Genomic DNA, 27017 nt, shown 5'->3' on the forward strand with positions numbered 1-27017 from the left:
CCAGTTATTCAAGACGTGTTTTACTTCATAGTTCAGTCTTTTAGATTTTGACATTTATATATAAAAACACAATATAGAAATCACAATGTTCACTCACGACAGAATCAAAAGGCACTGATGGTTACAGCACAACAACACGGGACAAAGGTTCTGCGGTTAGCTTTCCTGTCTGTGGGTGAGATTTGTGACAGTATTTACAAGCAGGAAATGTTTAAGAGGCAGTTCTTTATCTAGGACGGACAAACTGGAGGGAAAGACACCTTCATGATGAGAAAATGTTTAGTGAATCGTACATAGAACACAAGTTTGTTAGACATCATGGACTTTACAATACATGTCATCCTCAGATGTTACTGATGCTGCCTTCATGCAGCCTAACTTTAGTAAGGAGAACAACAAAAATAATCGTTAATATATGTACAAAGATCCCTTATATTTATATTTTCATGTAGAAATGTCCCAACGTTTTCCCCAAGAAGGATGGAGCCACAGGAAGAGAATAGTTTGAAGCAGGTTCAGTAGCTTGTGTTTATATTACAACTTAATAGATGGTGTTCAACAACAACATGAACCTACAACATGCTCAAGCAGTTGGCATCGACTCTGGTTAAAAGTAGTGCATTTCATAGATACAAAATCCACAGTCAGGACAAAATGATAAAGGTAGTGGTGTTCCACTCATGACCTGTAATAACCTGCACATCGTAAAGTCAACAGATCGAATTTAGCCGTGTTCCTACAGAGTCATCTTTCAAAGTTCATCCCGTTCCTCTACGTTTCATTGTGCTATTGTGTTTGTACTGGTGTATCATTAGTACTTGGTAAAGGTTGGATTAATGCTTTAACTTCTGAGAAATTTAAATTGCCTGCTCAGGAGCCCGACTTACTTTAATATACGTTATCTGTGGTGGTTGATTGATCAATATTAATCACCCAAATGTTACGTCCTGTGCACCATTTTGGAAAAGAGAACCCTTTGAACACACGACCAACAAAACAGTTTTAGCTTCTCAATTATACAAGACTGAGCGACTGACATGACGATTAATAAGCTTTAATTACTCCAGCTGTGTTGTCTTGGTTATCATTTCTTCACTTGGTATTTTCGTAGGATCCCTGCTAGAGTTAGTGAACTTTATCCTCGTATTGTGAAAATATGACTTGAGTTTCTGTTCTTCTCCTTTTTAATCTATGGTGGTCTACAGAGGGGATAAAGGTCATTGAATATTTAATGCCCCTTTATTATAAAATGCCTCATATCAGCCTGTTACATTTTGAATTTGGACTCACTACTCAGATATGCTGTATTACATACAGTATATTCCAGCAGCCCTGTCCCGCTTTCTCTTTGAGTCGTAGACATGTTTAAGGTTCTACTGGGCCTGGGTCGTCTGGTTCTTCATCTCCTGCCATTGCTTCTGCCTCTGACTGAGCTCTCCATCAGAAAAGGCTGCAGGACCCCAATTGGTGATCCTCTGCGGTCCCTTGGAACCTGGAGGGGAGACAAATCAAGAGACCGTTCACCATAGAGGCCATTTACAACGCATTTAATTGAAATATTCAGACAAAAGTCAAAGCAACGGTCATAAAGCGCCATTAGAAATGCAAACAGTGGTTCAACACCTGGCTGAAGTGTGACGTCACATTACTCTGGAGTACACTTCTACATTAGGAACCTGCAGCAGGTTGAGAAGTTGAACCAGTGGAGGTCAGTAAAAGAAGATGTTCAGCTGCTGTGAAAGCACGCTGCTTTGCCTCGTGTTGCTTTTTGCGGCTGGAAAACATTCATTTATGTGTGTTAGATTGCCAACATTGTTCTCATTCCCTGGGGAAAACTCCCAACAGATCACATTGGCGACACGTAAAGATATATATATATATATACCAATGCATCTAGTAAAAATTGGGATTACAGTTTTAGAATAAAGGGTTATACTTCAGGACATGAGTCTCACACAAGGGCCTCTAACGTTAGTGAAAGAAATGCTTTCGTTGGATGGAAACCTTATTTTGTGTGTAAATCAACATCACAGAACAGTGCCAGTTATCATAAAGCTGATGTTTTGCACACTTTAACTTCATCAAGATTATTTCTTATTGCCAGGAGCGTAAAAATGAGAGAATCGCTTCAAAACATAATACAGGACAAACCATGAATTTAGCATGGGTTCAAATCTGGTTGCACTAATGTGCCAAATGATTTGAGTCCTTGGATGATGACAGCATTTTAACTTGCACCGTGATGTTGTTCCCCTTTGTTGCTTTACAATCAAAATAATGGCCAAATTTCAGCACATTTCTTTTCTCTTCATTTGCATATTTAGTATTGCGGTAAAGAGAAGTCATCATGTTACTGATTACTTCTCTTCTTACAGTAATTGTATTGGAATACATTTGTAAAGTAACCCTCCCAGCCACAAGTCATTCGTTAACGCTTCAGTTACTCTCTTGGGTTTAAACTGAGGATGATCTGTGAACTGTGTGCAGCCACTTAGAATCACTCAACCTTCTCCCTCCAAAACCATGTGGACGTCTATTAACGTCATCATTTTACTTTGTAGTAAAGAACATTCTTAATATGAAGCCTCCAGCCAAAGATATCTGCAGAATTTATGATATCTCATTGTTATGTTTTCTCCCTCGAGCCTTTTCACATTCTTGTTTGTGTGTAAGGGAGCAGACACGAGCCACGCTGTTCCTCCTCTACTGAATTAACTAATGAGTGAGACCAAGACGCTCAATGTATTCAGAGCAGGAGTTTGTAGCTTTAGGGAGAATTAATTCAAGCAGATACGTATATGTGGACGAAATGTGTTTCACAAAAAAAAAGACCTTTTAATAGTAACACCTTTAAGCACTAAAGGTGCTAAAGGAAATATATGACTGTGCCTAAAGTAACCACTTGTATTTATTTTATACAGTATTTGATTCTTTTGCAAGGTTTTCAAACAAACAGTGTAGTAAGAGTCAGATAATGAGAGACTTTGTCAAAATGACACTTGTGCTCTTTGGTCTTTTTGAGTTTGAGCTAGTTTCACTTAGTGAGCAACTGTCAACCTGCTCTTCAAACTAACTTTGTGCACAATGATTGAGATAATACATTCATTAAATGGATCTTAAAAAGTGGCCATTGAATCTCTTTCTGGACATATTTCACTTTGTGCTGCTGTCGTCTTTACGTCAATCTGACAATAGTTTGATACGATGAAAATCTTAAGGAACCTAATTCTAACCTCAACCCTAAAATCAAGCCTCACCACTCAACAGTCCCTTGAAGACAGAACAGACTGTACAGACAGAACAGACTGTACAGACAGGACAGACTGTACAGACGCTTGTCAGAGTGTTATTGTTACCTGGTTGGATCAGCCGTAACATGCCCTCGTGTTCAGCCACCTTGTGCTTCCAGGTCTTGGTGTTGTTGGTTGCGTCTTCCAGCTTCTTCATCACCGTCTGTTCACACAAGAACACAGACAGAGAAGAAAAAAAAGAGTTATTAACAGGTAATGTGGTTTGAAAAACCTCATTTCTGATTTAAACATGGAGCTTTTTGAAATACTGTATCTACTGGAACAAATGTAAATAAAAATGTAATAATTAAGAAGCTTCTGTCTTGATTTAACTTCCATCCAGCAGTCAAACAGTGACACTGTGTGGTAAAGAAAGGTACTCTACGGAGAGCTGAAGACTCTTTATGTAAATGTCGACAGATATAAAGTCAAAATGTCTTAATTAACTTCTTAATTACTGCAAATACACTGATCAAAATCCTTAATACAGTAATGTCAATGGTGGGGAGTTTCTGTGTATGTTAGTGTGTTAGAATGACTTCATATTATTGTTTTCTGTATTAATTAGTGCTTTTTAAATAATTATTTTAAATACCAATGTATTGGGGTCTTGGAAGAACTATGCGCTAAAAGTCAAGCACAGCGGCTCAAACAAACACAACGTCCTTCTCTGTTGAGGATGGCATTACTCCACTACGTCTTTACATGAACAGCTGTTTGCTGCGATGTTAATGTTCTGAAAGAAAAATAGTCTGCGGAAAAATCTGTTCTATAAATCTTTGGCATTTCTTTTCTTCACTTGATGTAATATTTGTACCATGTGCTTTGTTAAAGATGTTGAGTTCTCAAACATAAACATAAACAGTGAGCTGGACGGAAAGTTTGAGATCTGGTGGCGATAATCTGGGAGCGCTCCTAAACAACAATTGGCATTTTATACACGAGATGATAGATGACAGATGGGGGTGGAGCTTCACACAACTATTTTTCTACCTGCAGGCTCCTCCTGAGCCACACTGTGATCGAGTTTACTGTAAATTGATTTAGAAACAACCACATTGGTCTTGTGGACCTGCCGGTCCCTACACCTCCACAGTCTGACCTGGTACTGCTCCAGCGCCCCCTGCCTCTCTTGTTCCAGCTGCTCCAGCTGTTTCATGGCTGCCTGCAGGGCGCTCTCCTTGGCCAGACGCTCCTTCTCCAGCTCCTGTTTCTCGGCCTCCGTCTTCGAGATGGCGTGCTGCTGCCGCAGGTGGAACTCCTCCAACTCGGCCCTCTTTGTGGCCTCCTCCTCCAGTAACCTGCTCCACACGGACATGGGTCAGTAGAATGATCCTGTACAATGCTTTCTCATTTACAGCTGCTCTGAGCCTTCATTACAGTGTCACATAAAACAATGTGTATGACGAGGTGTTTAGCAACATGCATACGTTCATTTCCCTCCTTTTTAAACATTGCTCTTTCCACCATCTAGGTGTATATATATATATATATATATATATATATATATATATATATATTAAAAAACCCTCTAACAACTCTATATCTAAAGTTCAACAGTCCGAGTAATAAAGTTAAACAGCTAATGTGTTGTTCGGTAAGGTGGAGGTGATGTGTCAGTGTGTCAGCAGGTGGTGCTATAGTGCAATTATCTTTTTAAGATTATGGTTCAAGTAACTGTAAGAGTTCACATAGCACACAGGAGCTACAGCGGTGCTACTGACAAAAGGTAGAACATAAAAGTTTCTTGTCTCGTCTCACATGTGACTCAGATCAGCCCTTTGCTTCCTTAAACCTAAAGAAACCTTGTTATGGTACGAAGTGTGGAAGAAAGCAATCCAGTAAATGGCTTATATTATCTCATGATAACAGACTGGTCGCTGTCATTTTAACACGGTGGTTTCATTTAAAGGAGCCTGGGCAGCACAGCAGTCAAACGTGAGACGGAAAGCAAACGTCAGCAGAGAGGATGGAAATGTGGTGGAGAGAGGGAAGTAGAAGCTGAATGTGAGACTCATTTAAACAGGAGCAGAATCCACCCATGGGTCTGTTTACATGTGGCTTCATGACAAACTAGACGTAAAATATCTCATATCTGACGTGGACCACTTTGACTAGACGACTAGATTATATTTAACGTGTATGTGGGTTTTTGCTTGCGAACTTTTAACACACTTGTAAGTGGGTTGCTGTGCAATATGATGCATCATCTGGTGTTTATAGTGGCGGTTTACTATCAGCCTGTTAGTTGGTCTGTAAATGTAGTTCAGGCAGGTATGATGCAGCTTTACCGTGTTGAAATGCAGTTGAACCACATGCACCACACACTCAAACTGGCGCTGTCTTTGTCAGTTTTTGGAGCGTACCAAGACGCCACAATTCAATAAATAACGGGGGTTTTATCACGTGTGAAGGCAAAACAATAGTTGTGGCGTCATTAAAGTCCCTCCTGTGACCACATTTAAGAAAACCACTAAAAGAAGAGCAGGTTTGTCTGATTTTTTGGGATTCTGGGTCGTCTCTCTAAACAACTGATTTGCACAGGTCGTTAGTTTGCTCTGTCACTAGTATTTACATTCTCACAGTAATATTATTTGCTAACAACCACATAAAAACAACTACTTTCCTCAAGCTCCAACTCGCCCAAAGTACAGACGCATACTTTCAGCGTAGAAGATTTAATTTCCACTAAAGTAACCCTGATTGTTTCCCTCAGGTGCCGATTATATTTGTGCACATCTTGGTGATACATTTCTCTCTGTATTGACTGACCGTGCCTGCAGCCTGCGGACGGCCTCCTCGTCCTGTCTGGCGCGCCTCTCGTCCTCCAGAGCGTCCTCCAGCTGGCGGTACATGTCCTCCAGCTCTCGGACCCGCTGCAGGTACTGCTCCAGCTCCGTGGACTTCTGGGCCACCTGCTCCTCCATCTTCTTCCGTACCTGTTGAACCGGGAGACACACGGAGAAATGCTTTATCTAAAAGGTCAACTATTTAAGAAGTTGTCTTAAAACATCAGGTTTTCAAAGACTCACCGCCGACCCTTAGCTGAATTTAACTTAGTGAATATAATAGGTCGTTTATTTGTTCTGTGCTAACGCTTTAGCATTGTGCTAGTTTGTGTGAAGTACACCTGCCTGTACTTCACACAAACAGTGTTTGTAACATTTAAAAACACACCCTGTCAACGTTAGATTACATGTACAGATATGTGCATTAGACACATGTGCTGAGGCTCGGTTATATTGTAATGTTTTCACACTCGAGTCCTTTCATGAAAAAAAAAGCCAGGTTCCTGGGGGATGATAAACATCTACTGGAACAACACATCCACGCTGTGCACTGAGCATGTCCAGATGTTATCATCAGAGGCAGTGAAGAGGTCTTTTTGGTACCTCACAGTAACAAACACACGTCTCCAGTTACAATCAAGCAGCAAAGCCTGTCAATATTAAGCTGCATAGAAACATCTTAACCACATACTGACTTATTACATGTGCACTGAGGACTTAAAATAACTTCTGTTTCAGGATCACTCTGAGCTGTCATGAGTCTTAACTTGAAGTCCATTTCAAGTTGTTCTCCCGAGTATCTTTTTCACATTTCATTTAATCTGACACCTGTAGATAAATGTTCAATTTAATTTATTGTACTTGTACAAAAAGAGGAAGCTGTATTTAGGTTGCTCAGTGGAAGACGACGAGGAGTGACGACGTACCATTTTCTCTCTCTCCAGGTCCGTCTTGTAGCGGTCCTGGAGTTCCGTTTGGGTCTGAAGACGCCTTTGTTCTTCATCTGCTGCATTCGTCGCCGCCTCCTCCAGAGCCTGGACGAAGGACAGACAAAAGGTCAGATATTCCAAGTGGATGAAAGTTTACTTTCTGTAAAGAGGTTTTCACACTTAAATTCTTGTGAAATATAGAAAATAAAGAAGGTTAAACATCTAAACTCATGTTACGGGGAGTTTAAATGGATTTTTGTCGAGTCAAAACACTTAAACTCTGCTTCTACGTATTCATCAGAGGAGATCTATCCTCCCCTGATCTTCACATTCATACACAACTCATTTATGCTTTAACCTGCAAAGACGACGTTGACCGTTTTATAAAAGGCAGGTTGCCATTAGTATGCACCCCAATAATCATTATTAACTGACGTATAACTGCAATATAAAGCGACTAAAAATGTCTTCCACATTTCAGTTTTTGCAATCAAAGGCTCGACTGAAATGTCTTAATTTACTCGATAAACTTAAAGTACACAGACTCTTCAGTACTGCTTCTTCAAACTGTTAATCTTTGTACACATAACTTGTATGCTATATATTTTAAATAGTAACGTGTGAACTCAGTTTGTCTTCTTTTAGTTGTCCTATTTTGGGGAGTTTTGTGTTTTTTTGTTCCGTCTTTTGTCATTTAAAAACACCTTTTAAAGGTGCGGGGGGGAAAGTTTAGCAGAACTTTGTGGTCTCAGTGCGTTTCAGTTGAACATCATTTCTATTTCACCGCTTTTTCATTTTTCTTTTTACAGAAGTTAAAAAAACCGTCTCCATTGTTTGGTGCATTAAAGCAGATGCCTCGGGGGAAGTTAATCATTAAGTTAAGTTTTACGGCTGGTTGAGCTGTAACCTCATGTTGACTCGTGTGTGTGTCACCCAGCTGTGACAGTCTACTATATATAGCAGCATAGTGTGAGAGCCAGGCTGCCTATTGTGTGTGTGTGTGTGTGTGTGTGTGTGTGTGTGTGTGTGTCTCTCTCTCTCTGTGGGGCCATACATGTGTGTGTTCATTGTGCATTCATGCAAACATCTGTGTGAGACAGAACTTTCACCTCAATAGCAAATTGTTGTGCATTCATTAGAGAGCAGTGTGACACAAAGACAAACTGTATGTTACACAACTACTGTGGGAACTAGTTTGACTCTCTGCCGAGTGCTGCACTGTACTTTAAACAATTACTGTAATTGTGTTGTTGTAGTTCAGTTAAAGGATATTATCCTTTGAGATAACTTTGTTAATGCTATAACGCTTCATTCAAGTGCTAAACAATTACAGAGAAACAGTCTTTGGCAATTTAAATCTTCGACCTCATGCTCCCTGACCATGCAGATACAAAAGTAGTACAAGTACAAAAGTACAAAATAACAAAGCAATACGCAGCAATAACCAAATAAAACATCTATGAAGTTGATTTAACTTGTTATTGCTTTCCAATATTTCTTAGATTATACATGCCAGCTGTGAAAACAACAGTGGAAACACTGTAAGTCTAGGGTTCAGATGTGTAAATGACACACACACACACACACACACACACACACACACACACACACACACACACACACACACACACACACACACACACACACACACACACACACACACACACACACACACACACACACACACACACACACACACACACACACACACACACACACACATTTCCCCACTCATCAACTGTTCTCTATAAAAGCAGAACATGCAGCGAGAACGTGCACACGTGAGGCAAACCTCAGACCAGGACATGAGTGATGTGATGAGGATCTAAATAATGAAACGTTTGAGTTTTGTTCTTGGTTGTTTTTTTAATCACTTCTATTTCAACTTTATTGAAGACGAACCCCTTTATTCTTTATTTATTCTTTATATATTTTTTCTTGTTTATTGTAAAATAGTGTATGTACATTGGGAGCGGAGTGGAAACCGGAGCCAAATTCCATGTTTGGGTACGCATACATGGCCAATAAAGCTGATTCTGATTCTGATTAATTTCCTGTTTCGCTGCTCGTTTTATCCTTAATAATTATGAAGCACTTCACAAAGTGTGTTGTATGTGTCCGACATGTAGAAACCAGGATTGAGATTTTACTGCCAGTGATGGTTCAGAGGAACATGTGATGAATTATTAATAATAACAGTGCTATAAATAATCTCATGTGGTAAAACTGAGCTTCCTCTTTGTTCTGTTTAATGACCGGTCTAAAGACGACATAGGGCAGCAGGCAGACGTGTTGATATGGAAATGAGTCATTAAGGACTTCTATATCTCTGTAGGATCACTGCTGGAGCGTAAATCAGGTTCGTGTTTGTAGCTTCACAATTATCAAGATTTATAAAACAGAACCATGCGTACGTCCACATTTAAAATACAGTCAGTGGTCAATTTATGAGGGACACCTGGACTATCTAATGAAGCCCCTCAAACATAACTGCTGCTTTTACAAAGGTTCACATGTTTTGATCGATACGGTCAGAGAGGTTATATGAGGTTTTAGTTTGCTGTGGTGTTGAGCTTTATAGTGAATTAAGTCATATTGAACAAACGTGAGCAATCACAAACACATTTCAATGTGCAGTCCAGTACAACACCATCACCACTGAGTATGAACTCAGTAATTAACACACAGTTGAATTGAAACCTGTCAGACAGTGTCGACAAAAACATTAGTATCTTCCTAAACGTTGAAGATCTGTTGTGTTGAATTGCATTACAGTTTGTAGGTGTATCTAATAAAAGGAAGGGATTCAACCAAAACCAAAAAACACTCATACTTTTGCATTTAAATCTGCATTTAAACCTTTATTAGTTTACTAAATTTACTGAATTGTTGAAGTTAAATATATAAAGATATAGTATAGTTTCAATCCTGACGTCCTTTTAACCTTCGCACTAAAAGATTTCTCTGATGTCATTAGAGGACAAACATGTCTGGCTCAAAAAAACTGCCATAAAACTATATATCGTCCTTTTCATCGTTCTATATTTTAACCAATAAATGTCCCCAGTGAGGCTCGAGGGTTAACCTCACAGCCGTTCACAGTGTTAACAGGAAGCAGTCATCAGTATTTGGCGAATCCACATAATCACAACCGGTCGGACAACAGTGTCATCAGACAGGAGTGTGAATCAGGTTGAGGGAGATCTACTGGAAAAACGTGTTTAATGGAGACCAACGTGTTGCTCCGCCTCCTTCCTGGTTCAATACACATTCCTCTGTTTGCAGCCGGCAGACTATTCATCAGAAGGAGCCGATCTATTATTAGCATTCATGAGCTGGTACTAAGGTTTTAGGTGATATATAATATAATCTGTGTATGTGTGTGTGTGTGTGTGTGTGTGTGTGTGACTGAAACCAGCAGTTTGTCATGTATGAGCTCTGTACAGATAACACACTTCACTCTTTGTCATTTTAAAGGTGTGACGTTACCGCCGAGGAATGTTGTTGAATCAGCTTCGAGGCTTTTGTTGTGATGACATCGTTTTACTATACTATACAATTCTGAGGTAATAGTACTTCACTAGAGTATTTATTTTCCATGCGACTTCATTCTTCCCTAGATGTGAGAGGCAATCTTTCCTTTTAAGAGCTTTAGTTATTTGTGATAACCAAATCAAAGTTTAGATTTCTGTCCGTGTGACAGAACCGGAGCAGACAGAAACTCCTCCTCATAGTTTCAGGTTCTTCATCTTGTGTCAAGAAACAGCCGAGTCATCTATAAAACGACTTCCTCCTCCAGGTCACTTCAACCTTTAATCTTTAATCCTGGACCGCTTCCCGTGTTTTATCTTGTCCGTGTTGTGTGCTTTGAGTCCAGTAATTATCTTTTCTTATCTTGCAGGTGTAGAAATTCCCACGGCGGGGAAATCCCTCAAACTTCATTTACAAACACATTCCAGTGAATTCCTGGACGGCCCTTTGCTTTTTATTTTTGTTTCCTGGTGACATCTGTAGATAACGCTGTAGGTGTAACTACTGTGCAGCTGAAACACCAGCGCACCGTTTATAATGACCGGTTCACATGTTGTGTTTCATACGCTCTTCCCAGTTTAGTTACCAATCCAGCTGTGCGTTTGGTTTTACGAGGCTCTTATCTTTGTAAGTTTGTTTTGGATTGAGTCTCTTACGTCAGTGTTTTTCTTTTGTTATAAAACATATTTTACATTTAAATATTGGGGGAAAATAAACCTGCACAACTGATGCTAATTTTCCATTTTGGCCCGAAGCGTCAACATGTCTAAGTTATGATTTCTGAAACTGAGGAGAATCTGTCACAGGTTCAGTTTTTAGCAGCTCATGTGATCAGGGATCCCTCCCGCCCTCCTCCAGTCAGAGAAACACTTCCACTATGAGCTATTTTTAATTCAGGATCCTACAAACAGGAAGTGATCTCGCACCAGACGTTTCCTGAGCAGACGGAACATTTAACGCCTGTGTTGTTGTTGTTTTTTTGTCTCCTCACCGTCCTCATGTTCTCCAGTTCCAGCTGTTTCGCCTCATTGGCCAACTGCAGCTCGTTCATCCTCAGCTCCAGCTCCTCCTGCTCGGCCTGCTGCTTCAGACGAAGCTCCCGCCGCTTCTGCCGAGCCTCGCGGTGCGGCGCCGGCCGGCCCTGACGCAGCAGATTCACGCAGGTCTGAATGGCTGAGGGGGAAAAAACAGGTAGAACTTATAAAAAGGTCCAGATAATCAGTGAAGAGCTGTGAAGCTTTAGATTAATAATGGGATCAAATATGATATCGTCACCATCAGTATCCTTCGTATTGGAGCTGAAACCATCAGTCGATTAATAGATTAGTGAGTAGTCGTCAAAGTAAAAGTTTATTCAATTAGTTAATGAGTGACTGAAGGATGGGGAAAAGGAAACTGGAGAGGTTCAGAAATCAATATTCTGAGACTGTACTGTCTGCTTTATGTTCCTGTTATTAGACTTTGATTTATTTAATTCAGTATATTATTTTGTCCTCGTCAATTTTTACTTATTCTATTTTGAAAACGCCTCCTTTTTTCTTTTTAATTTGCTTATTTTGTATACTGTTTTATATCTGTGAATGTACATTAATATAATTTAAAAAATGTTAAAAATAAAATGAGCTGTGGAAACAATAAACTGTGTATAATCGTCTTTGGCTCAGTAGAAATATTAAAAACATGATGAGTAATAAGAGGAATGACGTCACTACTCACCCAGAATCCACTCGTGCTTCTTCTTCTTGTCCGACGCGCTGATTTCAAAGCTTTTATGTGACGACTTGATGAGGAGGAGACACTTCTTTCCGTCTTTATCTGGCAGCGGCTGCAGAGAAACAACAACAGATCAGGATCACACCAGCTTATAAATACACAAGAAACACAGGAGCAAACGTGAAGAGCACAACGATCAGTCTTGTGTTTTCAAGTGTTTCTTCATCAGCGAGAAAGGGAATGAAATGAAAAACAAATATTATATCTTTTCATCCTCTGGACTTTTCTCTTTTACTAACTGAACTTCTTACACGGGAATCGAACCCCGAATCTGACCCAAAATGTGATTATTGATCGCCAGTTAATTTGTATACCTGGTTAGCTGACATCACTGTGCTGTGTTAAACACATTTGATTTGATCGAATCAAGAAGCAGCACCAGCTTTGGACTTGGAATATAGATGCAGGTAATATTCCTTCATTATTACAGGTCAGAATGTGATAAAATAGTAAAAAAGATGAACATTACGGTCAGTAAATAAGTAAATTAATAATAAAGTAAATAGCAAATAAAATGATGGAAGATCTTTTTTTAATGAAAGGGGGAAGGAGGGTTGTAATGATGCCTTTAGGGTTGTAAACACACATTGATAGAGGTTATACGTCTGATATCTCATATCAAATTGATCACTATGAACTATGGCGAGCAGGCTGAGAGAGTTTTCGTAAAAAGCTGCAGCTTCTTGCCTCCGCGCTGCAGTTTCCGTCCAGTAAAATATCTCCTTTCTGATCTGCCAGGTCCTCGCCGACGTAGTAAGAGATGGAGTTTGGCTTCAGCATGAACCAGCGCTCCGTCCAGTTCTTCCTCTTGTGACCTTTCTTCATCATGTAGCCCTGCAGAGAGAGAGAGAGAGAGAGAGAGAGGAGGACATGAATCAGGGTAATTAATACAACGCCTACTGTAAACTTTACGGGAGAAACAGACAGGAGTACAGGTACAGGAGGAAAGCAATGAACTGCTGTGTCCTCCTAACAGTAAGACCTACCTAACATCAGTTTAAGTGTCCGCTATACTTAGAGCGTTATTTATCCTTTCTTCAAAGCTACAAGACTCCATTGACACAAACTACACAGGAGTTGCCGGTCTACCAGCACCACAATCAGTTAGCTAGTTTTTGTTATTGTGTAACTTTGGTGAATCCAACCTAACCCTTTGAAAATACCAAAAGTAGACCAGCAGCGGCAGTGTTCCCCAGTCTGAACTGTTTTGTCAATGGAGTCTCGTGGCTTAGATAACGGCAGCAGTTCCCTGTTTTGTGCAGACAAGTGCATGGAAAACGTAAACAAAGTAAGACAAAGACAGACGAGAACAAAACAAAGGGGACAAAAGCAAACTGAGGAGTACGACATGAGTTTAGACTGATGGGTAGAAGAGCCCAAAAAACAGAGATCCTGCAAAAACTGTGGATGCAGAAGGATGCGCGTGTGTGTGTCCATCTTATGGACAGGAGGCTAGGTGGTAATATAGGACACACATATATATCTACACAAATATCAGAGAGAGAGAGAAGAGGGGGAAGGACTGTCTGAAAGAAAGGTAAAGTGGTGAAAATATTCTAAATATAGCGTAAACTGATATACATTTTTCTATGTGGCTAAAATTTCATTTTGCTGCAAATGCTGCACATTGTTTTGTCCGTTTCTCTAAACTGGGGGCGTTCCGACATCCATCTACTGTACGTGACCCACTGGATTATTTGAAGTGGGGTTCTCTACTTATCTATAGTCACTCTATGCTAAACCTTTGTGCTCTTTCTTTAGCCCACTTTGACAATAAGGAATGTTTTCTTCGTCGTTTTTCTCTACATGACCACAGTAACACATTCACTCAAGTCTTTCACACGAAAACACATGACCGCAAACTCTTAGTTCCTTATTTCATATAATGTATGTGTTGCAAAGCGCAGTTTTAGCTCTGATTTCTTCTGTTGACAGTTATTGTCTTCTTTGTCTTGATGTTTTATGAGCCCTTCATTTTATTTAATTTGCTGCTTTTTGCATATTTTCTTTCTGTGTATTAAGTCATATTTGTTATAAGTGCACTTTTACATTTTATTCTTACAAAGTATGTAAACTTCTCAGCTGATGTGATGCGTTGCTGCTCGTGACCATCTTGCTATGTTTACACTACGAGCGACAGAGCAACAGGATACAAATCATTTTCAACAGAAGCTGGTGAAACAAAGCTGCAAACTGAAACGTGACCGGCTACGAATCAAAGCGTCAACCGATCATATGTTTGAAGTTTCACCGTTGTTGGTCCCCTGCTCGCTGGAAGAAAAGCTTATTCTTTCCTTCAGCCAGTTCCCAGTGCTATTTAACGACATAACAACAAGCAACACAACAACCGCGACGATGTTGCAGGTTACACTTTGTCGTTTTGTAGCTTTGTCACTCGTAGTGTGAACAAAGCTACACAGTAGACAATGTGTCATATATCAGACTTGTTTCATGTTATTCTGTATTCTTTATGGTCAACGAATCCCATGAAAATCCCAAAACTAACTTCCCTCGTTTCTCAGCCCAGAGCTCATTGGTTCCTACTTAAGACAAATCTTTAAAAACAGGTAACAAACATAGTTTCATTAATATCTCAATAAATAATTCCTATAACAGCTGGGCTCTGTGGTTTTTAGCAGACGTTACTCAAACAGGAGTAAATAGTACATTTGATGGGGAACTACTTTCATCTGTGGATAAACAAACGTTTGGCGGCTGAAGGACGCTGTGAGTGAATGAAACTAAACTACAGTGAGCGTGTTCACGGTAATGAAGGATCATGTGTGCAACAGTGAGGCTCATTGAGGTGTTTTTTTTACAAACAATGGTGCTCACACACACACACACAATACTTTAAGTGGGTTTGTTCTCGTCGTGGGATTTGTTGAGAATAATACAAATATAGAATACCACCGGATAGAAATTATTCAGCAACATCAGCAGATTGGGAACCACTGCTCTAAGGTTTCTGTTTCATTTGATCTTCAACCTGGGGTCCGGAAATTACTTTTTTTTTAGGACGATGACGCCAGAAAACGGAGACGGGGGTTATTATCTTCCACCATTTACCATCATGTGACCAAAAGCTTCACACATGATTCCACCTGAACCAGGTCCCATCTATTGAGTGAAGACCGTAAGATGTGGGTTAAAGCTCTGGAAGAAGCTAGTAAGTGAACCTTTGAGTTGAGATAACAGAGAGGCACAGTGTTTGACGACAGCAACAAGAGGCCTGCTCTTGTTCACTTGTTTCAGTCGTACATAGACGCCTCTGTTATCTTTTGTAAACTTCATATGTGCTCCACAGGAACAGTAACAGAGCGGATGGAGCTCGGTCAACGATCAGTCACGGGGACCGGGTCCTCCCTCTGTGCAGGTGTGCCGCCCACCTGTTTGAGCACGTCCATGATGAGCTCCTGGTAGACCTCGTTGACGCCCATGGAGAGCGCCTGGCGGTCGATGCCCTTGCTGAAGTGACCCGACCCCACCAGGGTGATGAGCTGCCAGGCGTTCAGACTCTGCTGCTTCGAGTTCAGCTGCAGCTTGTAGTCCTCGAAGCGCTCCTCCACCCAGCTGCCCCCGATCGCCTCCGTCAGCTTACGCAGGAAGTACTCAATCTGTGCGCGGAGACAAATCACTACGTTAGTGCACACACACACACACAAAGTAAAACAATCAGATTTTCTACTTTTTTATTAAAGTGGTTCATTTATATTGAAGACAACTGTCCCCGTCCTGTGTTTTTCCCACTAGTCATCTCTACACGGGCTGATTGGAGCACATAAATCTACATTTCTTCCTGTGATTCAGCTCTGATGTTTGTTGTACCCAACAATAAATCCTCCAGCGTTTGTAAAAGAACAGGAAGCTGGAAACTTCCTTTTCTGTTCTTGAGCAACAGGCGTTTTCTAACACTGAACAGTGCAACTAAAGTCCAGCTGGTGTCCGTATGATCTTCCAATGAACAAAAGCTCATTTAGATAACTTGTGAGTGGAAGTTAACACCGACAAACTGGCTAATTTGACTCTACTTAGGACAGTTACATTAATAACTTCCCCCATTTTGGACAAAGTGCTTTTCCAATATAACGATCAAGAGTCTGTTACTGTTGACAATAGATGGTATAATAAAGTGGGAGATTTATTAGACAGAACACTGAAAGTTAAGAAGTTAGTTCTTAGTTGATAGAGGATGAATTAGGACGCTTAAATCTGGACCTAAAAGCTTTCCTGCTGCAAAAAAAAACCCAGTTTGAAGATCAGAATTGTTTTTAAATCGTCCAATTCTTGAGTTTGGAAGAAAAATATTCTGGTGTTTCGAGCAGAGAACAAACTGCAAACTTCAGTAACGGCAGCATTAAAAACAAGACTTTATGGAAAACAGTGTCCAGCTTCATTTACATCAAATGTTCGGTCACATTCTCACAGTTGAGAATCTGCAGCACTTCAAATGTATTCAGATCCTTTACTTTAAGTTAAAGTACTATTACCACACTGTAAGAATACTCCTGAAAGTCCTGCATTGAAAAACTTAAGTAAATGTTTAATTAGGAAAACATACTTATTAAAGCTTTAAAGTAAAAAGTAAAGTAGTTTTTATTAAATCATTTTAAAAAAGCAGCAAATCATCACATTTGTGAAGCTGAAACCATAAACTCTGTCATGTTTGCACTAAAAAGTACTTAAACAGTTTTATTGTCAATCGGCTAATTGATTAATCGATTGTATTACCAGTTGGGTAGTTTATGTTATAACAAAATGTCTTTGTTTAGAAGCTCCCTGTATGTTTTGTGTGCAGAAATCGTAACTAGTGCCCAAGAGTGTTATGTTGATAAATGTTAAAAGTAAAATGTAAAATATTTCCCTGTGAGATGAAGTAAAGTAGAAATAGAAAATAGCAAAAGAAAATACTCCAAGTGAAGTGAGTACTTAAGCACAGTACTTGAGTAAAGGTACTTAGTTACATTCCACCACTGCAAACTGGATTCTGATACCAACACCCTCTCACGTCTCACCTCCTCGGTGACGACGGTCAGCGGGTATCGCTCCTCGGACAGGAAGTTGAAGATGCGCCAGATCTTGAAGGCGTCGTCGTTGGAGATGAGCAGCTGGCTTTGATCCAGATTCTTCCTGTTGCTCAACGTCCAGCACATTTTGTTGAAGTCGTGAAGGTCAAAGTTACCCGTCACCTGAGGCAGAACAACAACAACAACAACAACAACTCTGGTGAGTCCGTTTGTTTTTCTAGGAGGCAGTTTAAGTTTGTGACGAGACAGACGGACAAGCAGAAGAGTCGGATACAAAACAACGAGCTGCCGATGTAATACTTTTAATAAACATGTTGTGATTTCTGTGAGAGTGTGTAACTTCACATGCTGAACCACCAGTAAAGATCCTATAAACACACTTTTATATTTATATACGTTGGTATCTTTTCCCTCCCAGAATGATGACACGAATTCTGTCGATGCAAAACTGTCAGAACAAATGCGAAACGATGTCTTTCAGAAAAAGAATTTAAATGTCTAGAGATCAAATTCCAGAGCGAAATGGGAGGAAAGCTCTTGAAAAAACAAACAGAAACGCTACAATGGTTGCTTTGGAGGAGAAATGTTCTCCTCGAGCCGCTGAACGGTCTCCATAGAGACTCCTGGCAGCCGTGTGGATGAGAAGCACATCTCGTCCGGTTGGCGGTCGTCCCGTCAAACAAGCCACCAGCAAAAAAACAACAACAACAACAACAAAACAACTCCCAACGCTCCCACACATCTGAAACTGAACTCACCGAGCTCACCGAGCGAGGTTGTAAAAAGAAACACTGCGGTCGTAACGATGGTGGTTTGAGCAGCCAGTGATGCAGAACCTGGTTTCATACCTCAACATGTTTTACTCCACACGGACACATTATAACAACATAATTATATGTTATGTAATAAACTGATGAGTCATGTGTGAGAGCAGCAATAACATCAATCAGTGATAAATCTACCGGATTGGCTCTTTTATCTTTTATCTTTTAACAGTTTATGTCAATTGAAGCTAAGAAGATGTTGTAAAGGTATCAGGAGTGCACTATTATTATAAGTATTATTATAATTAATCTTGTGGTTGTTCTTATTGTTATTACTACAACAAAAACCCAGTATTCCCACACTACGTAAACATTAAATTAAAAGGTCTTTTCAATGAATTTCTAACTCGTATTAAGTGAAATCTCAATAAGAAAAACAAATGTTTAGAGGAGTGTGAAATGATATTTGTCAAAATAAGACATCTCACTTCATAACTAAACATCTTTTCAGTAGAGATATATATATATCCATGAAGCATGTTGATGAGTGTGGGTGATGTATAATCACTTTTTTTCTTTGAATACAAGTACACTCAAGATAATTTAGCCGTTTTCTAAAAACCTTAAAGCTCTGATGTTGATCCCATGAAGTAAAAATCACAAGTCAGAAATTGATGTTTTGATTGTCCTGATATTTATATGGTGTTCATCGTGTGTTAGGCTTATCATATGTGTCTTTATCAATCATAAATGAACAGATGACTGCATGACTGAGTTCTGTGTCTGTGAGAGCAGAGAGACGTTCAGCTCAAGTGAACAAACTGCAGTTGGAGTGAACTTTTCTAAAGCTGCACAGGATCTGATGTAACTCTCTATTGTGTTAGATTAAGAGTGAGTGAGCCTGTGTGGAAACCTGGGGAGGATTTTTAAAGTGATTCCACCCAGAACTCTGTGAAACAACTCCTCTCCTGTTGAATGTTACCTCAACAAAAATGTTTAGTCCTTTGATTGTTCATCATTTTCCTTAAAGAGAAGCTGTTACAGTTTGAATGAACATCAGTTAGAATGTATTTTATATCTTCACAGCCCTCAAATCACTGCTGCAGAATAAAATACTTCTATATAATCCCAAAATATAAGTTAACACTGTGTACAATGTGGCTGAGATGTGCATTGAGACATGTTTTGGTTCTCAATAAGGTTCGACTAAATATCAGAAACGGCTCAGGACTCAGTGTGCTGTATTAGATGGGATCAGGTTTAGCTAGCACAGCTAACTTGAGACAGGGACTCGTACCAGACTGAAGTCATAAAAACTTTGAAAGCACAATGAGCAGGATTCGTCGGTTGTTTGTAAACGCAAACATTGAAAGTTAGCCCCGCCTCCTCGGCTCAACGAGGCTAACGGTGCTCGTGACCTCAGATTCACTCTAGTTTTGGAACGAGCTTTGTCTGCTTGGTGCTTCGCCTCGCTATGTGTTTTTTTGTTCCTGTATCCACCATTTTTGTAGCTTCCTCTTGGATGCGTGCTTACAACCCGTCACCTGGTCGCTGCGTTTTTATGGAAGTTCACGGTCAGAAACGTCCTGATCACAAAAATATAGTTTTTTTGTATCAGTCACAAAAACCTGCTCTACAAGTCTTTAAGTTTTTACCTGTTAAGACACGGATAACACAGAGACAGACAGGACGTTAAAGGACCGATACAGTTTAAAAGGACTTGGTGTCAGCGATGTCGAGACATTATTAGCACAGCTTTAAAAGTAACATGTTCAAGTAGTGTCATTCACAAACCTGCAGTTTTCTTATGAAGACTTCAGACTTAAACCAAATTCAGAAGTTAAGGAGTTCATTATACTGCAGGAGAGTATTAAGAAGTTTTGACTCTTTTATTCCGACGGGAAAAACGGTCAGCGTTGGAATCCATCGTTACTTCACACTTGATTTAACTTTATTGTTCTTAGTTGGGGGGGACAAATTAAAACTTTGACATTAATCCAAGCTGCTGTTTTACACTATTTTAAAAACAGCTCTGACATTAGATACCAACTCAAATCTAAACTAAAGTCTTTTCTCCTGTCGTTACTCAGCAGCATCAGTGTGCCTCACGTGAGGATGAGGAGGAGGATGAAGGCTGCTGCTTGCTGGTTTGAATGAGTCTGACTGACTGCAGAGAAATAGAAACGCTGGCAGGATGACAGTGAGGTTTGTTCTTCGTCTTACATTACTGTGTCATGCTCGTCTCGTTTTTCTTTGTCCTTGTGGCTCTCTCTCTCTCTCTCTCTCTCTCTCTCTCTCTCTCTCTCTATCACTCTCTCACTCCCTCCATCACTCTCACTCTCTCGCTACACTGAAACAATGAGGGCCTTGTCAGTGCTGCCTCCCCTCCTTCTCCAATGCCACATGTTCATTAGGATTCAGGCTCCAGCTTTATCTCCTGCAACCTGCAGAGGCATTTACAACTCGCACAGAAACTCTAGAACTAAACGAACTCAAACTAAAAAGGAGACAAAACGTGTTTGGTTGGAAAAATACGCAAGACAATGAAAAGAGGACTCGTTACCAGTTGAACCGGATTATCGGCTGTTAAATCAAGATTGTTTGTTGCTAATTAAATATTCATCAGCAGTGATGAGGACAGGCAGGTGCTCAGACATGATATTAAATGAAAGTTTTAAAAAGGGGAAATGAGTAAAGATTTGTCATCGCTCCAAAGCACAAAATTACCAAAACAACCTGCAGGTGTTGGTGTTTCTTTATTCAATTTAGGGTCAGTTCACCTAAATTACAAAAACTGTATGATATGTAGTGAAACCATGTTTCTATTGCTTTTTTTTAATTTTAAACTGAAGGATTATTTTTTACGTTACATAAACATAAGTTTATCTAATAAATGAGTTGTCACGAAGCAGAAAACGGGGCTGTTTTTCTTACCTCGTGAAAGACACATTTCGGAGATACATGACGACATGTTCCTCACTTAACTCTAGTTGTATCTAGCAGTTTTGGTTTAATTTGTCCACATTTTGAACTGTCTGTCTTTGAGATTTTCTGCCTCCCTCTCAATAATATCCAACAACAACATCTACTTACAGAACCACTATAACTCTCTGGATAAACACCACATCACTGGTTTTACAGTTTGTTACTGAAGGAGCCACACTGCTTGAATTCCTCATTATCAGACCTATAAAAAGTCAAAGCTATTGTCAGCTGTGTAGAAACATTATTTAGTAAAATGTTGAAGTACAGACTCAGAATAAGACTTGTAACTTGGCCTCAAGACTGAAGTCACCAGTTCCTCCGACTTTCACCACAATTTGTTTCCATTAAACAAAAGAAGAAGATAGAAATGCATCATAAATATCAGAACCACGACACGAGCACAACAATGTGACGTTTGAGTGAAGCAGGTCTGCAGCTGGTCACAGTGATGAGTGATCGTTGGTATTTCAGGGTCACAGAGGATCGCTTGTTTCAACGCTTCAGCGAACCACAAAGTGCTGAGTCGTCAGCTTCAACTTCACTGCTGCCAAATCAACATTCTTCAGTGTTCCTCGTCACTAAAGCTCCACGATCACGCCACACTGATCTGTGACCGTCTGTGTCCTCAGATAAGGTGAAATATCAGCGGTGTGCATCTTATTTTCTGCTGCGTTGTTACTGACGAGTCAAGATGACACACACACAGTAATAATAGCATTACTTCCAGAGATGGAAGAAGTATTCACATCTTTTACTTGAATCCTACTTTAAAGTAGGAAGATTTTCTCCTCTCATTAGAAAACACTTCATCCTTCAGTCAGAAAGCAAATTTAAAAAAATCGCACTATTTGCAGATTCGTGGTTTTCACTGTACAAGAAGGGGTAAAAAGTACAATAATTGTCTCTGAGGTGTAGTGGAGTAGAAGTATATAAATCTGTGAAATAGTCAAGTAAAGTAGAACTACCTCAAAGTTGTACTTTTCTAAAGTATATTCCATTAACGACATCCCACCACTGCTTACTTAACATCTGTATCACTCACACACACAAACAAACAGGTGTCATTTATTTTCTGGTTTTTAAAAGTAAAAAAAAAAAAAACATCGACTCCATTCATGTGTAAAATAAGACTCCTGTTGTTCTGACTTTTTGGTATCTGGTTACATCACACACACACACACAGTTTCCTTGTGTGACCGGGTGGAGTTTCCTCAGGAGTGAGGGCAGTTGAATATACTGACCGACGCCCTCTTCTCTCTCTCCACGGCCGGTCACCTCCTCTTCAATGGGTGGGTGGGATAGTTGTGTGTGAGTGTGCGGAAAAGTACATGAGTAGGGAGTGGGGGGGGGGGATTGACGTCTGCCTGTGACGTCCTGAACCTAAATCCAGGATTTACATTTCCTTAAAGAGCACTGAAGAGCGGAGTTTAACCTCTTAAATGTCAACAACCCAGAGACGATGTGCAGTTCATCTCAAACCCGCAGAACTATTATTATTACTAAATATGCCCGGCTGAATTTTGGGGGGAAAAGTGTATAAAATGGGGCACAAGACATCGGGGTCTAATGTTAATGTATTTTGTTCAGAGTAACCATCATGTAGCTTCAATGAACATATAAAAACTGTGACAATGGCAAGACAATTTAACAACCTTTAAAGCAAAGAGAGGACACGGTACGTTAAAGGGTTAAAGTGTGTCGTACTGCGTCACACAGAAGTGATGTCGTTGCCAGTTAAACAGGTCATACAACTTTCTTTGAATCTAGCTACATGAATGTCTTAAGAGTCAGAACAAGGAACTAATGAGGCAACTTTAAAGATTAAAAATAAACCCTGAAGTTGTTCAGAAGTTGCCGAGTCTTTCAGTCTTTAATGAAAAAACAAAAAACAATCCAGATGAATCATTTCTGGTTGAACGGTTTCACCATTAACGAGGAGAACTCGATGGCAGCTGCCTGTGTGTTTGACGGTAACAAAGGGGAATTCACACAATGCACTGTTAAGATCTCTCTGAGGCAAAGTCTTATTGTGTAACAGATTTATCACAAACACTGAGACAGAACTAAACCATGATGTCATGATGGCAAGGCGCCACGATCCTTTTAAAACATCAAGAAAAATAACTCTTTAATGTCGTCTTAACTTTTGAGACTACCTGATGAAATAAAGGTTTTATACAACTGACACTTTAAAGTACCACAGCTCATAAAAGATGAGGTCTCTCATCACCAAAACAACACACATACAGCCTCTGAAAAACTGTAACTGTAACTGTTACAACATTTACAGATACGAGATTCAAATTCAACCATAACATCCATCACGGAAAGACAGAATACATCCAACTATTCATACGAGTAAACCGAAAATAGGAATCATCTGAAGATACAAAGTGTACATCGTCTGAAAGACATCTGTAAATGTCTGATTTTCATTTGGTGGCAGTAACTTAAAAACAGCAGTGAAGTGGTGCAGCAATACTAAGTAAAGATGTAAAGTAATCATCAGATCTAGCAGTGCTAACAAAACGTAAACACACCGGTAGTCCGCCATTGTTGTTATTGTTTGATTCAGCTATGGCTAATTTTTTGCAACGTTATGACATCACTCGACAAAGTATTCCAAACAGCCAGCAGGAATTCTTGTCGTGATTCCAGGCTAAACAACCACCATTCATGCAGTGACCCCGCTGTGACATCATCAAAGAGGGACGGACAGGCAGCTCAATGTGTTGCTGCGGAGCACAATGACCGACGGACACAATGAGATAGTCACAATAGAGACGGTCACCAGCACAATAAACTAATACTGCGCGTCAATCAATGAAGATTTGCTGCGTCACCACACAACGGAGAACATTTAGAAAGGGTTAACATGTAACACGTGCAGCCAATCTGGTGTTCAGATATACTGCAGTGCACATGAAGTAGTTTAGAAGATGATGACAACACACAGAGTTTTATCTCTTTTTAAATCCTGCTGTCAAGTTTCTGTTTTTGTTCTGCTGATAATGCCTCATTCTCCTTATAAAGAGATGTCACATGTCAGAACCACGGATCGTTATTGTTTCCTCATTCGGAGAAATCTGCTGTGTTTGTCAAATATAATAAACCGAGTGCAAAACCTCATATGTCAAATCCCTGTGGAGTTGATTTATACTTTATTTATCTGGGACATTTGTCCCCTGCCTTTGACCCCTCAAGTCATTTAGTATAAATGGAACCACAGAAGAAAACCTCTGCACCTCCTCGTGTGGGGGGAACCATCCGAAATGTTTCCGTACCTTATCCAGGATGAACTTGTTCAGGTAGGGCATGTAGCCCTGGTTGGAGACGGGACCCTCGTCGTCATCTTTAAAGTGCTCCTCCAGAGCCACCGGGTCATGTGGGATCTTCATCACTGTGCATAAATTGTGGGACAGCACCTGGAGGGATGGTATGATAATCATAGATTAAGATAAATAATCTGTCAATAGCTCAATTAATTTATTCATTATTTCATCTACAATACAGTGAAAAATTCCAACAATGTCCAAGAGCTCGAGGTGAGAACTTCAAATATCAGCAAACGTTCACATTTGATCATCTGGAACCAGAAGATGTTTGACTACATGGATTAATATCAAAGTGTTACTATTATAGATTACTTTATTACGATATGAAGCTAAAGGATCTCATCTGTAACGTTTTACTCTTCACCCAACGACCTGAATAACTTACATTGAGATACTTGAGAATAATACATTTGTTGTTTTTGAGGAAAAGGAAGATAAGGAAGACCTTCAGAGAACTCCAGCATTCTCATGAGATACTCGCCTCTCTTTTAGTCACACTTCCCATGATGCAACTCAACAGCATGTTAAACCCACCCTGCCTGCTAAATGCTAAACGTCTGTAATGCAGCTTTCCTGTGATAGTTTGTAGTTCTGAGTCGATACACCTGGCTGGTGTCACTCGAGTAGTTTTCTCAGACTTGACGAAGGATTAAACGTTGGGCTATTTTTTTTATTACTCTGGAGATGATTTTCTCTTTAAATTGATTATAAAATGTCATAACATTTCCCAAACACCGAGGTGACGCCTTGTTCTGTCCGACCAACAGCAAAACAAATTAATAATAATTGAGTTTACCGTCATATAAGACTAATAAAAGCTGTAACTACTCGTATTTGAGAAGCTGGAACAAACATTTGCTTGATGAATTAATAATTAACTTATTAGGTTTACGATAAACAAAAGGACTTAAAGAGGCATCATCATCTGGGTTCAGTGACCTCCTCGTGGTTTCATGTGGCGTCGTCCGTCTTCATGGAAGGAGCATCTATTTTAAATATTGAATCAAATCAGAGTTCAGCCTTTAGAGTATTCAGAAATACTTTGTCAATCGTTGACGCATTTTGTGCTTTCCTGTATTTCCAAGAATGACGACACGTTGCACTCAGAGAAGCAACAGAAGAACTTTCTCCTCTTTCAACACATGAAACCTGTCTTAGAGCTGCATGGTGTTCTGGTGTAGAAACTGGTCCAGCTAAAGATGAACCTTTGCTCTTTAGATTCAGAGGCAGCTGTTTGACCTTTACTGTTGATTCCTTTAAAAACTACTGCTGAACAATGTCTGTCTGACACACAGCTGGAAATATGTGGGTGTGTCCGGTTGTACACATCGAGTTATTCAAAGGAACGTTTACTTTTGTTTTACTCGCTCACCATCGTTCCACCAACTCGATTTGCTCCTGACGAACAAAACGTTTCACCGGTTTTCCCACTAAACGGTTAAATGTTCTGATAAGATTACGAGTCAGCGCTCCGATTAGCACGTTTCCAGACTGAGAATACTTTGAGGTGGTGGCCGGTTCTGTGTGTGTACAACAAGGATCACGGATGAGCTGTATGGGGGAGATTGTTCATAGTGTACTTAAGTACACATTTGTGGTACTTCTGTGCTTCTCTGTACTTCTATTCCACTCCATTTTCAGAGGGAAATATTTTACTCCACTACAATTATTTGACAGCTTTAGTTATTTACATTTATTTGTATTAATGTTGAGATTTGGACTGTTTGTTGGACAAAAAGAGTCCAATCCTGCTTTTGCGTAAGTAGTTATAATCTAAAGATATAATAAACAATAGAAGAGTCACAGGGACAAGTTCTCTACGTTGAGCACTTGTTACACTATTAAGTACATTTTCCTGATTATACTTACATACTTTTACTGAAGTAATACTTTCAAATCAGGACTTTTACAGTGTGGTAGTAAGTGTTTTTACTAAAGTCAAGTAACTGAGTGTTTCATCACTGCTCATCCCATCATGTGGTTGTAAATCCTATAAGTCATGACGTTAACCTACTCTGAGGCTTCTATTATCTGTTAGCGTCACTATACTGTGATGTTTTTATCGTTTTAACGTGAAAAAGACACAATAACTCCAATAAACTCTCCATTCAACCATCAGTGGTTTATACTCCACAGATGTTTGTTTAGTTTATTGTGTTTATTGTGCACGAGTATCTTTAATAAATCAAGAAACAGGTGCGTCTCTGCTGCTGTCGGCGCACAAACAGGCGCACAAACAGGAGCACAGTGTGAGTTTATTTTTCAAAGAAGAAAAGCGTTCAACACAAAAAATACCACAAGGTGTTTTTAAATGTAGCTTATAACAATAATAACAAAATAAATACCCAAGTATCAAATACAGGAGTTTCCTGCTCGGCCAAGCGCGAGCTCACACTCCCAGAAACGCGCGCGTACAAATTAAAGCGGAGTTACCTTCAGCTGAGATTTGGAGACTTTCCCGCTTTTGTCCACATCCAGAGATGTGAACGCGTGCCAGATGGACTTCAACAGCTCGTCCCGCAGCGCCATGGTGCTGAAAGTGATCTCTTCTCTTCTGTCTGTGGGTTTGTGCTCGAGACTCTTCTCTTCCTCTC

At 39.9% G+C, this 27017-nt stretch overlaps 1 protein-coding gene across 1 annotated transcript; it reads right to left on the reverse strand.

Moving 5' to 3' along the window:
• Positions 1 to 27017, reverse strand: swap70b (switching B cell complex subunit SWAP70b). Its single transcript, XM_079162460.1, has 12 exons — positions 26857 to 27017; positions 24373 to 24513; positions 17328 to 17501; positions 15702 to 15929; positions 13000 to 13146; positions 12256 to 12364; positions 11531 to 11712; positions 7006 to 7113; positions 6063 to 6229; positions 4393 to 4591; positions 3357 to 3453; positions 1 to 1492 (listed from the first exon to the last, which is right to left on the reverse strand). The coding sequence occupies exons 1-12, from the start codon at positions 26950 to 26952 to the stop codon at positions 1374 to 1376; spliced, it is 1767 nt and encodes a 588-aa protein (XP_079018586.1). The 5' UTR covers positions 26953 to 27017; the 3' UTR covers positions 1 to 1373.

Source organism: Pholis gunnellus, assembly GCF_910591455.1.
Source record: "Pholis gunnellus genome assembly, chromosome: 7".
Taxonomy (NCBI): Eukaryota; Metazoa; Chordata; class Actinopteri; order Perciformes; family Pholidae; genus Pholis; species Pholis gunnellus.